General features: G+C 42.1%; 1 protein-coding gene and 1 long non-coding RNA gene across 12 annotated transcripts in view; both read right to left on the bottom strand.

Moving 5' to 3' along the window:
- RASAL2 (RAS protein activator like 2) overlaps positions 1-16,163 on the bottom strand; it is a 221,868-nt gene that overhangs the window by 140,204 nt on the left and 65,501 nt on the right. For 7 of the 11 annotated variants that reach the window (XR_014549872.1, XR_014549873.1, XM_083621536.1 and 4 more), the window contains exon 1: positions 14,671-15,915. The exons of the other annotated variants lie outside the window; for them this stretch is intronic. Coding sequence is in view for 5 of the 7 variants with exons in the window: in XM_083621536.1 (XP_083477662.1) it covers positions 14,671-15,235 (565 nt within the window). In the remaining 2 variants the exon portion in view is untranslated. Of the gene's footprint in view, positions 1-14,670; positions 15,916-16,163 lie in introns of those variants that run through there. 11 annotated transcript variants of the gene reach the window in all.
- On the bottom strand, positions 7,323-9,350 carry LOC310765980. Its single transcript, XR_014549895.1, has 2 exons — positions 9,304-9,350; positions 7,323-8,075 (listed from the first exon to the last, which is right to left on the bottom strand). It is a non-coding gene; the product is annotated as an uncharacterized lncRNA (long non-coding RNA).

Here is a 16,163-nt window from a genome sequence, read left to right as displayed (position 1 = left end):
TGGTCCATGTTGTACTGTATTTGAAGGTGGCACAAAAAAGCTGAAGGTAAAAAGAGGACTTCTTACCACTTTAGAAACTGTCAGAACCAAATGTTCAGCATCCCTGCCTAGAAACTCATCTGCCTGGCATAAATGCCGAAATGTTTTCCCCCCACATCTGTGACCTGCCCACTGGGCAGCATACTGGGGGCGAGAGGGTTCACTCAGCCGGAGTTCCAATACAAATTCATTGTGCTATTTTTAATAACATTGATCAAGAGGTTACCAAAAAGCACGCATAGCTAAACTACCTTCATTCCGCTTCCTGAACAAGGCTGCTACAGGATGTGAACAAAGAGAGAAACGAAAAATAAAAAAGTAATTAGCCTCACCTCATCTTCTTCGACCATCTGCAAGCCAGCTGAGAGGCAGTTGCTTAGCTGCTCTGCTTTATAAAATATGTTTTAAATTGGCACTCCGGGTTTTTTTAAAAAAAATAATTACAAGTGTTTGAGAAAGGATCCCCTTTATGCCCAAAAACTATAGAAGAAATTATTTGGCAAACTATTTAGCTTAGGGATGTGTCAAAGATGCAGAAGCCAAGGGAAGATGAGGGCCTTAGGAATTAAAAAGAAGAGAAGTGATGTGATGGAGAGATTAGTGAATTAGTGATATGATAGCCATGTTCAAATATATAAAAGGATGTCACATAGAGGAGGGAGAAAGGTTGTTTTCTGCTGCTCCAGAGAAGCGGACACGGAGCAATGGATCCAAACTACAAGAAAGAAGATTCCACCTAAACATTAGGAAGAACTTCCTGACAGTAAGAGCTGTTCGACAGTGGAATTTGCTGCCAAGGAGTGTGGTGGAGTCTCCTTCTTTGGAGGTCTTTAAGCAGAGGCTTGACAACCATATGTCAGGAGTGCTCTGATGGTGTTTCCTGCTTGGCAGGGGATTGGACTCGATGGCCCTTGTGGTCTCTTCCAACTCTATGATTCTATGACCGTATATTTTGGCTGCTACCAAGAGTAGTCTACATTTGTGAGCCCAAGGGGAGACACAAATTATCTCCTACAAATAATATGCAGTTACCCCAACTTTTCAGAATGCTTCTTCCTAGAACACTTAGTGGACACCTCCCACTTAGGCCAATTCATCATTTCTGAGAGAGGGAATTATGTCACCAAGTATTGTGCTGATTCCCTGAAATTTATGAATTGGCCTTGAGAAACCGCTTCCATGCCATGTCACCCCCATTCCGATTTGTTACAGGACATGGTAACTGACTGCAACCTTGCCTACTCAAGCCCATTTCTCAAGAACACATAATGACTAAAAGAGACAAAAAGTCACAAGAGGGAGGTTAATCCAGCTCAAAAATGGCCACATGAATTGGCCCTTACTTAGCCATTATTCAGCACAGGCGGCAAAGATTTTGCTCTTCTCTCATCTGTTAAATGGCCTCGTCTGTCAACTTGTGAAATGCCAGGGATTCTCAAAGCAAGGATGAGTATTAAACTCACGAAAGGCTTAAAAGATTATCTGGCCCAGTTACCCAGAAGCCAAGCTCAAAGGAGCTCATTGAGCATCACTTCTGGTTGGGGTGAGTCAAGGAAAGCAGCTTTCATCTAGGGCTTAAAGGACAGGTGTAATATGCCTCCTTTGGGGGAAAGGTTAGAATTGCTGTTTTCTCTGCTCACTCTTCCTTTTTAATTGTACAGTCTCTCTCCTTACCTCTGCCAATATCCCTTGTCCAGCCACCCAGTCTGATTGCAGAAGTGTTGTTTTGTACATTAGAATTCACTTCCCTCCCATTATTACACTGTATCATACTTGTTAATTGTATTGTATCATATAATTGTTTTAATAGTATATTATCTTGTGAGATCTTCTGATGAGGCATCTTTTATGCAATCAAGTTGTATTTAAAACAACGCAACCTATACATGAATTGTCAAGGACAGCTTGACATTTTGTTCTTCTGCCTCTAATGAAAAAAATAGCCCCCCTCCATTATCAATACAGTGGTACCTTGGTTCTCAAACACCTTGGTTCTCAAATGCCAAAAACCTGGAAGTGCTCCGGTTTTTGAACGTTTTTCGGAAGCCGAACATCCAATGCGGCTGTCAGCAATTGTTTCCAGGGCACCTGCACCAATCAGAAGCTGTGCCTTGGTTTTCAAACATTTTGGAAGTCAAAGGGACTTCCAGAACAGATTAATCTTGGCGCTTTTGTTTTTGCTATTATTTTGCATTTTTGTTTTTGAGGCTATTTTAGTTATTTTATTTTTGTGACTGTGTGGAACCCAGTTCAGCTGCTGATTGATTGATTGTGTGACTGTGGAAATGGATAAAAGCCCCCCCCCCCCCAATCCAAACAATGACTATCATCAGTGCAGGGAAGGGGAAAAAATTAACTTTAATTTTTATCATCTACAATACTGTCTTATTTATTTTATAGTACAGTACACTGATTATTGCTTTAATTTTATGGATCAATTGTCTTGTTAAGACAGTAAAATTCATGTTAAATTGCTGTTTTAGGTTGTTGTTTTTCAAAAGTCTGGAACAGATTAATCTGTTTTGCATTACTTTCTATGGGAAAGTGCACCTTGGTTTTGGAACACTTTGGTTTTGGAACAGACTTCCGGAACGGATTAAGTTTGAGAACCAAGGTACCACTGTATATAAACACAGACATTTAGAGGCACCTCTTGAATTTTGTTTCCACAGCAACCATAATAATAATGTAAATATGCATCTCATAATGCAGTAAGATTTATATGATATTTACTGATGCAGGCACAAAAAATCTTTAGTCTGTCTTCAAAAGCCATTTTAGTTAGTGCAACTGAATTCAGAACTTTTCATATTTGCTATGATTCTGGTCATCTTAACTGGGATCACTGAAGAAGTTTTTGAAAACTCCGTTCATTGAACTGCAATAAAACATCTGCTCTTCTGGTGATTAATTTATGGGCAATGTTTCATAATACAGTTTTATCCAGTAATCCACAAAGTAATAAGAGAAACTGAAGGGAACAGGGCTGTACAAACAGAAAGCTACAAAGAAAATTCCACAGTGAAGTGGAATTATCAAAGTTAGAATAAGGAAAAGATATATTCTTAGGAGAAATAAGGAAAGAGGAGCTCACTGCCCCTTCATGATTCAGCACTCTGGCTGTGCCTCCTTCCAGCTGAACTCTGGGAATGGTGAATCCTTTTTGCATTAAGTATGATGGAGATACAGCTGAATGATCTACCTTCAGAGGTGGCCTGGTGTGTCTACAAGAGTTTCTGCTCTTAAATCCTTCTAATCACCGTGCAACCGACTATTTGTAACTCCTGTAGAAACGTAGGGAGAATACACTTCTGAGGGATGGGTGTTCAAGCACTTACTCTCAAAGCAAGCCTTTCTGGATGGAAGAATGATGCATGTCTTTTTACTTTAATTCAGGAAATAAAAGTGTCTCACTGTTCTAGGGGTTAGGAAAAGGGCATTTTCCTCTGAAACTAGCACTCATGGGACTTCTGCAAGGATGACTTTAGTGCACCGGTTCCATTTGTCACTTCTAAGACGATTCACACACTTCAAAACTGATATATACCCAGAAGCTTTGTAAATTACTTTCACCTGCAGGGGTGTGTATGTACTCGCTTTCTGTATCTGAGAAGGCAAGGAGGTCACTCTAAACACCTTTTAGCAATGGGCTTCTGTAGCCACATGTAATCTACTCCTCCCAAACTTTCCATCCTTCAAAGTACAAGAGGTTATTCCTAACTGCTAAATGCCAAGAGGTTGAAAGAAGAATGAAACACCTCCTTAGATCGCACAGTTATAATCACAGAACTAAAATTTAAAAGGCAGCAGGGGTGAGACAATTCAACTCATGTTTTAATGGCATGGACATTGTTCCTTAAATTTATAAGGCAGAACCTAGTTCTCCTGCAGGTTACAGGCAGGGCCAGGGAGCCAGAAACCTTCCCACAGAGGCGGACCTTATCTGTGAACCTTGCAAACTAAGACAGAAAAAGCTGTGTGCAGAGTTGTGTTTTTTTGACTTGTCCTCAGACAATCTACAGCCAGCCAGACAAATTTACTTACTTATACAAAGATATACGCCACTATTTCCGTCCAAAAAGGTGATGCTTGAAGCAGCTTGCAAAATATAAAAAGGAGGCATAAAACAATAACGTTCTATGATTTAAACACAATTCCTTAAAATTTTTTTTAAGAAGAATCAAAATATACACACAAACAGAAAATAAACTTATAGACATACATTTTTCGACCACGTGCTTTTACATTCATATTTAATTTCAAAAAGGAAAAACAGTAGCTACTTGATTAAATGTGCATGCTGAGGAGGTGCCATTTCCAAACTAAATGCAGGATCAAAAAGCAAGAGAAAAAACTAACTGTACAATAAATTAAATAAGGCAACCTCACAATCCAAAGTTTGCTTAAACTACCAGGGAGAGGGTCTCTTCAGTAGTAGAATCCTGGTTATGGGATAGTCTTTCCAGGCAGCCTTGCCTGGTGCCATCTTTGTGGTATTTTTGGTACTAGACCTCTCTGTTCATGCCAGTCTTTTAAATTTTAAGCAAACTGGTCCTCTGGTTTTAAACCTTTTTAATGTGGGAAATGTGACATGTTTTGCTTTTATGTAGTCTCTTCTCACATTTTTAAAGAATGGATTTATGTTTTACTTTGTCTTTCAGTTGCTTTTAAGTTGCCCCCCAAAAGTTATCTTATAGGGACAGCACGTGAATGTAACTGAATGAATGAATTAATGAATGAGTATTCATTTGCCAGTGGGCACAAATAGAGAGGAAGATAATACAAGAACCTACCCGGGAGAAACCCTGTCACATGTTGCAACAAGCTGCACCTCAGAAAGCAATGGTACATGCAAGAGAGGCACAAAAGCTGATACGATATGATGGAGAGATTAGCACAGGATGAGACCATCCTTCAAGTAACTAGGTCCCAAGCTATTTAGGACTTTAATCACCAAAACTTCCATTTTTGCCAGGCTTCCCTGGTCAGGAAGAACATGGACAAAATTCAGTTTCCTTATGAATTCTTTGTTGCTGTATCAAAATGCTTCTCCCATTTGATGACAAACTTCAACACAAGGGAGAGGACAAGGAGGGTAAGTGAGTGAATGAGTTGAGTCTGCAAAACGTCAATAGAAGGAAACTTCAACTGAATGTACAGCCAGAGTAGCCTCAACATGAAGTAATCACACATGAAACTATGAAGAACAGCAGATCTAAGAGAGGCAGCTTTCATCTCTCAGTTGACTATCACTTCTTGTTTGGCATTAAATACAAAAAAAGGTTTAAGCCAATACCTACGAACATCTGGTCCAAAATACAGTCAAGTATGCATTGATTTTAAACCTAAATAGACTTTATTGTCTTGTAGATATTTATGTACAGCTTTTCAGGCAGACCTCACATAGCAGTTTATGTTGGTACTAAAGGGTTAAGAGGTAACAAGTCGCTCTAATCACTGAGCAGCTGGAAGTCATTAAGCATCCAGGAATGTGAGTTAGTTTGCATAAATAGTCAGTTCACCCGTGTGTTTTTCCCCCTTGACCTGACTCGCAGACTCAGTTTGTGGCCATGGGCGTGTTTGCTGATATGAGTTAAGTTTAGAGTAAAGTTTTCTTTATGCCGGAGATAAAAGCATGTGTGCTTTATCGCCAGGGTTTTTCTTTTGTAAATAAAGTTTTTTCCTGAGTTCCAAAGTGCTTGCTCCAGGATTCTTCATTGAAAGGTACTGACTCTCCTGCCTTCTTCAACCGCTGCACGAAATTCTCTGCTGAGATAAGATTTATGGCGTTGGAAGCGCACTGGACGTTTACTTAACATTAAACTAATTAAAGTTTAATGGACAGTTTACATTGAAATTCTAAAATAATTAAAGCCATACAATAAACCAGCCATGACAAGCTGCAAGGGGGGTGGCAGACCTTTTGAAAAACTAGAGCTCTCCTCAGGGTCCTCAGAGAGACCAGCAGTGGCAGTTGGGGAAGGGAGAGGGCACCTTAGTCAGAAGTCTGGAGCTAGATGGCCACATTTCTCTGTCTTCTCTCTTTTTCCTCCCCCGCTTAAGAACACAAATGTAGATCTTCACAGAGTCATAAAATCAGCCCAACTTTGAAATACCACAGCATTCAAAAGCTTTTCTGATATAGATAGAATGCAGTCTACTCCCCCTCACCAGAGGAAAAAAAGAATCACAAATATAATTCCAGCAAGGGGATAACAAGTGTGGGTGGATTTTTTGACATTTCTCAATATACCTCTGATTATTTTTAGTATCGGTAATTGCTAGTTATTTCACTGCTGTTCTTTTCAGTAAAAGCATTAAGTGTGTTAATACTAGCTGCCCACCCCTGCACACCCTGCCATGTAATCACTGAGTGCTAAAATGGATCTGGGCAAGTAGTTGGAGCTCCTCAGAGCAAAACATCCTAACCACCCAGAGCCTAGAAGGGCTTAATTGAAAAGTAATTTCAAAAAGTGTTCCGTCCTTAATAATTCTTAACATAGTGCCTAGGCAACCACACTTCTCTTCTAAGCTATAGTAAAGTGTTAAAATTAGTTTTAATTTCATTTGTAATGGATTTCCATATGTAAATGCAAGTAAGTAAATCCACGATCAACAAACTAGATTCCAGTATGCTTGAGTGCAGGAATACACTGGTCAGCAAATGTGTTTAGTTGAGCAGGAGAGATAGCCAGCCCAATTTCTAAGCATAATGTAATTAGACATAGAGTTCTCTCTCTCTCTCTCTCTCTCTCTCTCTCTCTCTCTCTCTCTCTCTGTGTGTGTGTGTGTGTCTGTCATCTCCTTACCTGTCCGACCTACTATGGGTACCTCTACTTTAGCTCTGACCTGGCCATCTCCAATTGGGTTCAGGTATGCCTATACAAAATCTAATGGCTCTGGTTAGGTATACATGTTTTCACCCACGGTGCAAAAAATGACAGAGAGCCTATTCAATTAGATTCAAATAAGCACCATAGTATGAATCTGCATCATTATGCCTGTATAATCCTGTTTCCCAAAGAAAGGGTCCTCTTTGCTGAATCAGGCAATCTGTGTTCATATTCACAACTATTTTATGGAGAGCTAAGTCAGAGCTGCTGTAATTTATCCAAGACCAGGCAAGGAGTCCGTGGTAGAAATGGCAACACATCTAAATGCCCATCCCCCAGGCGGCAACTGTTCATCCACTAGACAGCATAATTTCTCTCCTCTTGACATTTGAGTTCATGGTGGTCAGTTCTACGGCTCATCCCAAGTGTTAAGAGGAAACTGAAGCTTCCTTAATAAAGCCATTTTAGTTAAAAAGAAAGCTTTGAATGTACATGGAAGGTCTTGGTTCTTATGCATACAGTATTCTAGTAAGGGTTGCAAAAGGGTTTCTCTGAGCAGAGAAAAGGGTTCCAGTTACAACCAGATTTAGTAACTACAATTTACACAGCAGCATTTTACAACTTTCTGAGTTACAGAACAAAATATTGAGTGTGGAGTACAAACAAAGCAGCTTAAAAGCATCAAAACTACATGGTAAAATTTGTATCATAGCCTCTTTTGACTACGAACATACAAAAATCTAAAATAATGCAAGTGTACAATGATGTCACAAAGTGAGTCTGAAGATTCCCCACTGAAATATACCCAGGTGGTGACAAGCTGAGAGTACAGTTGCCAGATTGCCTTAAAAATAGTATGTTGGCTTTATAGAAATCTGTAAATAGAACTCCAGGAAAGCAAGACTGCCTGCCACAGCAACCCTCTGTCCAGCTAAGGTCAAGCGAGACAGCATACACTGATTAAATGGCCTAGCTGACGTTGAATGATTTTAAAGTCTTCATAATTTTGTTTTTGCTTTGTCCTGAGGAAGCAGCAGGAGGAAAACATTCTCCAGGAAATGCCATCATCACATTACTGATAGAGAAATTGCCTTGTTGTAGCCAAGAGGAATCTGTGTATGATATAACCTTATTTGTTTCCAGTTTCCCATGATCCTGGCAGGATTAAAATATTAATTCTGTTGAAAGAGTTGAAAACATTACCTGGAATTTAAAAGAGAATGAAATAACGATTTTTTAAAAAAGTAGCATGCATTTTGGAACTTTTTCTGGTTTCAATGGCATTCTTAAAAAAACCAAAATAGAGATCCGAGTGAGGCAGACAGAGGAACAGACCCCAAGCTGTCCCTGCTTGTCTCGTTCCTCATCCTGTTTCTATTGAGGCGACCACTACAGCTTCTTATAGGGGCTTGTGGTTTCAGAACGTGTTTACTGAAACAAGCTCTTTCAAAAGTACTTCAAAATGTTCTCTCCCTTTATGAAATGAGGATCAGTTAGTTCCCGAGTTGCCTTACAGCTTTACACATTCTGTCACCATTTCTGTCTAGATCTTGTTGAGGAGGCAACCTGATACCTGTATCTGGGCTGTATCACTTCGGACTGCAGGTAGGAGTAACATGATGGAACACTCCTACAGGATGTGGGAAGCAACTTTCCAGGAATGTCACTCATTTCTATAGGGTCTCAATGAGAATGGCAGCCCCTTTGAAGTACATCCCCTCTGTAGCCACTGCAAACAAAACAGGAAATCTTCCATTAATTACAGTTTCCTGATTCATCCAAAACAGGAAACTATGGCTAACGGCTCCGGAACCAGCCAGGATATTAATCCATGGTTTCATATAATTGCCACTGGCGTGCCAGCTGTCTGGCCTTAGTTGCCTGGTGCACCAAAGTTCAAAATAGGCTCCACGATGCCAGAGGTGACACTCAGGGGCAATGATGTCCAGAGCTGTTCACACAGCATGGCAATGCCTTCAACAGAGTCATCTGCTTTGTCTACTGAAAACTCCTCCAGGGCATTCAGAATTCACTGGATTCCATTAGTCTCTGTGGGCACATCATCTTAATCTGTCCACCACCCCTGCAGAAGAGGATCAGAGCTATAAGTCAAAACTTCACAAGGAAGTGATCCGACCATGACAAGAGGGTGACAGCCACCCGCTGATCTCCAGGCCACCCCTTTCTCCAATAGTTGCAGTGGATTGAACGAGATGACCCTTGAGGTCCCTTCCGACTCTACAATTCTATGATTCTAACAGATGGGTTAACAAAATAGAATCATAGAATGGTAGAGGTGGAAGGGATCCAAGGGTCATCTAGTCCAACCCCCAACAATGCAGGAATCTTTTGTCCAGCATGGGGCTTGAATACATGACCCAGAAATGAAGAGTCTCACGCTCTACCAACCAAGCTATAATATAAAATGTACCTGTGTAAATGAACCTGCTTGCTGAATGCTATCCCCTTTCTTTTACAGCTTTTAGATTAGATAGGACCTTGACAAAGCAATGATGGGATAACACTATTATATATATATATATATCTAAACATGTGATGATATAGAATGTATTTCTCAGCAATTAGGAACATAAAATAAAATAAAATAGGCTGGATCCCAGCATTCCAAAACAGGCTGAATCCCAATATTCCCTTTTTGAATCTGGAAGCCGTATTTCCTAAGACCACATAAAACCAATTTATGGTAGTTTTAGCAGCTGTTCAATCACACCGCTTCTGAAGAGTGGGTGGGCGGCTGCCACCTTACACAAGGCAAAACTACACAATGTTTTGCACCACTTCCATATCAGAGGAGCACATACACACAAGGCATGCCGCCTCCATCCGCTATTACACATTCTCTGTGCAAACCATAAAAGCAGCTTTGGTGGATCCATCAAAGGATCCATGTAGCCCAGCAATGCATTGCCAACAGCAGTTGATAAAATGCCTCCAGGACAGTGGTCCCCAACTGGTGCCCCTCCACACAAATAAACAACACCCACCCAATGGGGTTAAAAGCCCCATTCCGATTTAAACAGTAATTTTTTAATGGGATGGCCCATGCCCTTGCTCCACCCCCCAAAGGGATGGCTCCCTTTAGTGTCTTTCCTTCGGTGAATGGGGAGGCACCCAGGGCAGGCAGGCTTTATAGCGCTGCCCTAGCAACTGGAGCCTGCCTAGCTGGGGCAGTAGGTGTTTTCAGTGCTGCCTGCCCAACTTGCACAGCTTTAGGCAGGTCCTAGCGTAAAGATCCAGTAGAGGACACAAACTACCGTAGAGATATCAAAAAATTCAAAAGTAGAGGGTCCATGGCTTGGCTTTTGAAAAAGAGGGGGTCTGCTAATTGGGAACCACTGTTCCAGGAGATCCACAAATGCAATAGCCCTCCTTTCTCCTTGTTGCTCAGCACTTAGGTTTCAGCGTCCCAGCTATCACATTTTTGTTTTTAAACCTTTTAGAGCTCGACATCTGAATTCTGCAGTTTGTCAAATACTGGATCTCTACGCTAGGATCCACTGGAAACTCCTCACATTACACTGAAATACTGTGTAGACAGCTGTCATGAACTGGCTTGGTGCAGAGGACTGGTGGGAGGCAAGAGCTGGGGGAACCCCATCTTCTCCCCAGGGGAAGACGGCTCAGAGCCAGGGGACTGGTGGTGGGACAATGAAGAGTGTGGTCAGAGGGAGAAGGGGGGGCAGACTGGGAGGAGGAAGTGTCAGATAGTTGAACAGACAACAGGATTTAATGGGCAGGAAGAGGCTGCAACAGAGAGGAGAGGAGGGGGGCCAGGAGACAGATGAAGAAGGCTGCTGAGAAATGAAACGAGTCTCCTCCTCCTGCTGCAACCAGCTCCCCTCTCCCCCTGGAAGAGGGCAGAGCAACAAGAGACAAGATGGCGAAGCCTTAGATTGCTAGGCAAGGAACCAAGGGAGGAGCCTTAGAGAGTGGTGGGGAGGTGGGGACTTGAGTCCTCTCAACTGCCTCATTGGAGCAAGACCTATTGAGAAGAGTTGGTGGAATCACTAGGCCTGCTCTGTTTTGGTTTCTTTGAATAAAGAGTTTAGTTCACTTACGCTGGTGGTCTTTTTCATTTATTTCTGATTTACTCCTGACTCCGGCTCCTAACAACAGCCTACTTGGGCAGCTGTGTACAATGGACAAGGATCTCCAGTGCAAATGATGTGGAGCTCCCCTATAAATGCCTCTTTGGGGGGCAGAGGTCTGCACTTCACCGCCTTTGGTTTCTGAATAGAACTGAATTTTACAGATGTTCACATACTGTCATATGGGGCCTGTCAGATGGTCACTGGGATTAGCTTCTTCAAGGCCTCATGACAGCCAAGAAGAGGCTTGGTCTGCAACCTCCTTCCCTCTATATATCAATGGGGATCAGATAGCAGTATTTATCTCTGAGTGAACAACTTGTTGCAAATAGTGAACCAATTCTTACAAACCTGGCTGCCTTATACAAAAGTTTCTGCCTGACAGCAAATGGCACTGTACACATATATTTATCTCCTATCATACAGGTATGTTTGATTTCTACTGTGCCCTTCAACAGGTTCCCGGGACAGATTACAAAAAAGTTTAAACAAATTAAAACAAAACCAACATCAGTTAATGATACCTTGGCAATCCATCATACTCCTTTTGCCAGCATTCTCCCCTCCCCCATGGTTTTGCTATTAAATCTTGCTTGTTTTATTCTAAAAGTTTTAATTTCAAAAACCCCTTCTGCACTCAGAATTCAGAAAATTATTTAGCAAGTTCTAGCAATATTTATAATTATAATTTATTATTTCTACCACGCCCATCTGGCTGGGTTTCCCCAGCCACTCTGGGCAGCTTCCAACAAAAGATTAAAAATACATTAAAACATCAGTCAGGGCTGCCTCCAGATGTCTTCTAAATGTCATATAGTTGTTTATTTCTTTGACATCTGATGGGAGGGCGTTATAATGTTTTGCAGAGAACAAATAGCCAAAAAGAAGCACTTTCAAGTGCAGCTTAAGTGTCTAGTTTTGATGGTTACTGTTTTATTTCTAGTAATTGTAGGGTTACCCAATACAAGAGCACACTAGACTGTGATTAAGAGGTTTTAAATGCCCATGTCAGCATAGCTGCTCATAATAATCAGAGGACTTTTGATTGCAGAGGACCAGTCCAGCAATGGACTCAATGGTTTCCAGATGTTTCCAACAATTTAATGAGATAATCAAAAGTATTCAGGGATTTTTAAATGGAAGACCTTACAACCATTTTTCACAGTTGAATCAGTAACAGTTCAAATTAGATTGATTCTCTTTTTAAGGAACCTTTTTAAAATTACCAGTGGAGAAGATTTATCTGAAATCCAGAGTTGGGGATTAGAATGCTTGCTGACCGCAATCCCAACTGGCCAAACCTTTACAACTTTCCTCCGCTTGGCATCTTAGCATGCATCAGTTTAGCTGACTGATTACAAAGCCATAAATCTCACATGATGAACTGGTTCAGTTTCAGCGCCTAGTGTGCAATTTAAAGACAGCATTATTTTCCTCTGTGCCTTTGGCTTCCCAGTAGCAAGCTTTAAATGTCATCGTGTCATTACAAATGCCAGGCATCTGCTCTCCTTTAGCACACTGTGCTCTAATACTCTTGTGCAGATAGCTATCACACTCAACTATGATTCCTGTTTTTTCATTTTTTAACGGTCTGAGATAAGCATACACATCAACTCCAAACAATACCATGTCGTTCTATAAAAGCAAAATTAAGTGAGATATGTGGAAAGAATAGTAACTGAAAATATTGTGAAAAATTAAAAATCCCACCACTTTAAGAGGTGCTATAAGCTGCTGCACCCACTAACTCCTTATTTTGTTGTGTATCACCTGGTTGGCTATTGTGCTTTACAAAGTGAGAGCAGCATGTTTACTGGGCCATGGACCTAACCCAGCCATGATCTAAGGGCTACTGGTTGTTCCTGATGGCGCAAGTCCTCAATGAAAACAGATAGAAACGCTTAAGAATTGTTTCTTTGCAGTTTGAATGAGACGGCTTTCTTCTCAACTGAACATTTTAAACTGAAATGTATCTTGCCTCCTTTGCAGCCCAAGTAGCTACAGGATAGCAGAAAGCTCAAGAAAATCTTTAACTGTACATATATATGGCTCTCCCTAAGCTGGGCCTGTAGTTTTGCTGAATCATGGCAGAAACCTTTCCATCAGTGTTGCCCCCATAGTGGCAGTAGCAAAATGTGACAGAAAACACTAAAACATAGCTGTCAACTTACAGATTTGCTTTGGCTGCCACTGACTGTATTTTGCAGGGGGTTGGACTAGATGATCCTAAGGGTCTACAACTCCGACCGAAGAAGAGGGGCAGACAAAACTGATGAACGACATCGAGAGCTTACAGGCAGAATTAGAAACCAGGAAGAGGACCTCTTTAATAAAGAATGGGGAAAGTTTATAATTTATTTGAACAGCTATTGTAAAGAGTTACATACGTTGGTAGGATTGACAGAAAACTTGCTGTAAAAATTTGAACTATGAATGGACAAATGATTTATAAAAATAGAGTTCTGAAAGGGATGCAGAGGAGCAAATCACTACATTAAGATGCTGCACTGGTTGGAGGGTATGCTAAGCAGCACGTCGGGGCTGCCGTCGTCCTGGTGCGAGGAGTTCCATCAGCCCTTCCCAGCCCAAGAGAGAGGGAGGGAGGGAGGGAGAGTCTCGCCCACACCGCCTGCGAGCCTGGCATGAGGCGGTTGTGGCGCCGCGGCAGCCATTGAAGCGACGCCCTTCTGCGTCCCTCCCCATCCCCTCCTCTTCCTCCTCCCTCAGGCCGCCTCCTCAGCCGCCGCTGCCGCCTCCGGCTTCCCTTGGCAGTGCAGCGGAAGTATTGCAAGAGGGGGGCTGCCTGCCCGCCCACCGCCACCTGTCTCCTCACGACACGCCCTTGAGGGGAAAAAGGGAGAGACGGGGACGTGGCAGCTCGTGCGCGCTCTCTCTCTCTCGTGGCAGAGGACCCTGAGCTGCTGCTTCCCTCCCGAGCCGGGCGAGCATGAAACCTGGGAAATTTAAGGGACATCATCAATCCAGGACAGCAGTGGGAAATGGCGCTGGGATAAGGGAGTTTCCCGCCAAATAAGGGACGGTTGACAGCTATGCACTAAAAAGGTTGAAGAACTCCTGACAAGCATTTGAACCAATCACCTTTGCTGTAACAGCTTAACACCCAGGTAAAAATCCATCAATCTAAACAACCATGTTTATGCTGATTAATAACAAACTGGGATACTTACAAACTCACCTTCTTACTACACAACTAGATGGTATGACTCCATTAAATTGTATTACTTGGTTTATTCAGTATATACTGTACATGCAACCCTTGGTTTGGGTGGGGGTGGGGTTCCAGGTTATTGTGTGTGATGGCAGAGTACGTAGAAGCACGTTAACATCCCCACCCCCTTTTCCTGCCACATCTGGGTTTGTGGCAATGTATGCACGCACAGTCGTGCATGCTTTGAATCTGTGCAAAAGGGTTATTGCCTGTGCTACACAAACAAGTCAACACTAAACAGCTACTGATAAGCTAATACATTGGCTAGCTGCCCCCCTCCCCCAAATCAGAGAACACAAATCAGCTTCTTCATACTATTTATTTTCACAAAATGACCAATGGAAATGCAGAAAAACCTTGGCTATTTCGGGGGACGGGGACGGGGACAAGACACTGCACACTATGAAGCAAGTAATTCACTCACCCTTACAGAACATTAGGGAAAGTAGAAAAATAATACCTTCAGTCAAATCCATCTGACTACTCTCCACTCCCTCATTTGTCACAGCAGCATTCTGTTCCCCCTTCCGATTCAGCACCTTAGAAAAGCTGCTGGAGATTGTAGAAAAGAAGCCACGGACAAAATAACTGTCCTGCTCCTCACACTCTGGTTGCAGAAGTGGCTTTGTGCTCCTTTCTTTCCAGTGCGGGGCAGGTTCAGATAAAGATCTGCAGAAAGGAACCCGAAATGGCCTTGTTGCTGGCATGACAGCCTTCTCTTCTGGGTCTTCTTGGTGACTGTCAGCGATCAACGTGGACACTGTCAAAGGCTCTTCGGCAGTCCTTGCTGCATCTGGCCTCTTGGCCACTTTCCACAGAAGTCTGGGATGAGTCTGCCATCGGTAAGTTCCAAGCAGCTTCCCTAAATCCGAATCTGCTTCTTCCAAAGTCCTCTTGCTTTTCACTTGATAGCACCAATGGTAGTCCTTCAAACTAGCTCTTACCTTTGTAGAATCACCATCCTGCACCGACACAGATCTTTGAAAAAGTGCAGGGGGACCAGAGCGCTTTTTAAACACATTCATTTTCCACCTTTCACGTTCAGCTACCTCACCTTACACTTACTTCGGTGCACATGCTCCTACTTGTTAAGATTACCATCCAAGCGGTGGCAAACCTTCTTCTTGAACAGGTACCATTCAGACTCAATTCTACATCATCTCACATCAACTCTGTGTTTATAGTGAAGCACAGTTGGCACCCAGATACAGATCCTTCTCTCTTGTGATTAAGAGACAGCTTGTGGTGCTAATTTTCAGTTCCTGGGTTTCAGATCTCAGCTGCAGACTTTCAGGAAGTGACAAAAAGAAGAAAAAACAGCAAAAAAAATCCCACCAATTAAGTGCCGGGCAAATTGTACTTCTGCCTCTCATGTTGTAACCATGAATTAAAAATAGACCGTGAAAGTACCTTTAGTTTCCACATAAGATCAAGTAGAACTAAACTGACACCCACAAGAGTCTTGATTATAAAAATAGGATGCATCAAGATGAAGGCTTCAAAGCAACAGGGACTGGATATAGTTCAGCCCTTGAACAATTTAATCTATAGTTGTTGTTACCATCCCTGTCTTCAGATCCAGAATAGTACTTAGAAGTAATGCCAAATCCATGAGGACTCAATGCAGCAATTCTTCCAGTGATGCATATGAATTGAATGAAGGAAAGGAAAGGAAAGAGCAGCTGAAACGAAGAACCCTGCAAATACACTAAAGGAAAATATGCACAAAGGAGGAGTTAAGCGAGGGGAGGTAGGTGGTGTTTAGTCAATCACTGACCAAAGTAAAGAAGCAGACCACTCTTGAGGCCAGATCTTGTGGCAAGCGAAACATGGGAATGTGCATATTTTTAAAGTGAGCAGGGTTTTTGTTTTCATAAATCTAATTGGAGTCAGTAGACTGGAAAGTAATACCCATATCTAGTTAAGTAAAAGAAAAACGGCCACCTCAACAAG

The sequence above is a fragment of the Podarcis filfolensis genome (assembly GCF_964270895.1).
Source record: "Podarcis filfolensis genome assembly, chromosome: 6".
Taxonomy (NCBI): Eukaryota; Metazoa; Chordata; class Lepidosauria; order Squamata; family Lacertidae; genus Podarcis; species Podarcis filfolensis.
This window is presented reverse-complemented; position numbering and strand designations above follow the sequence as displayed.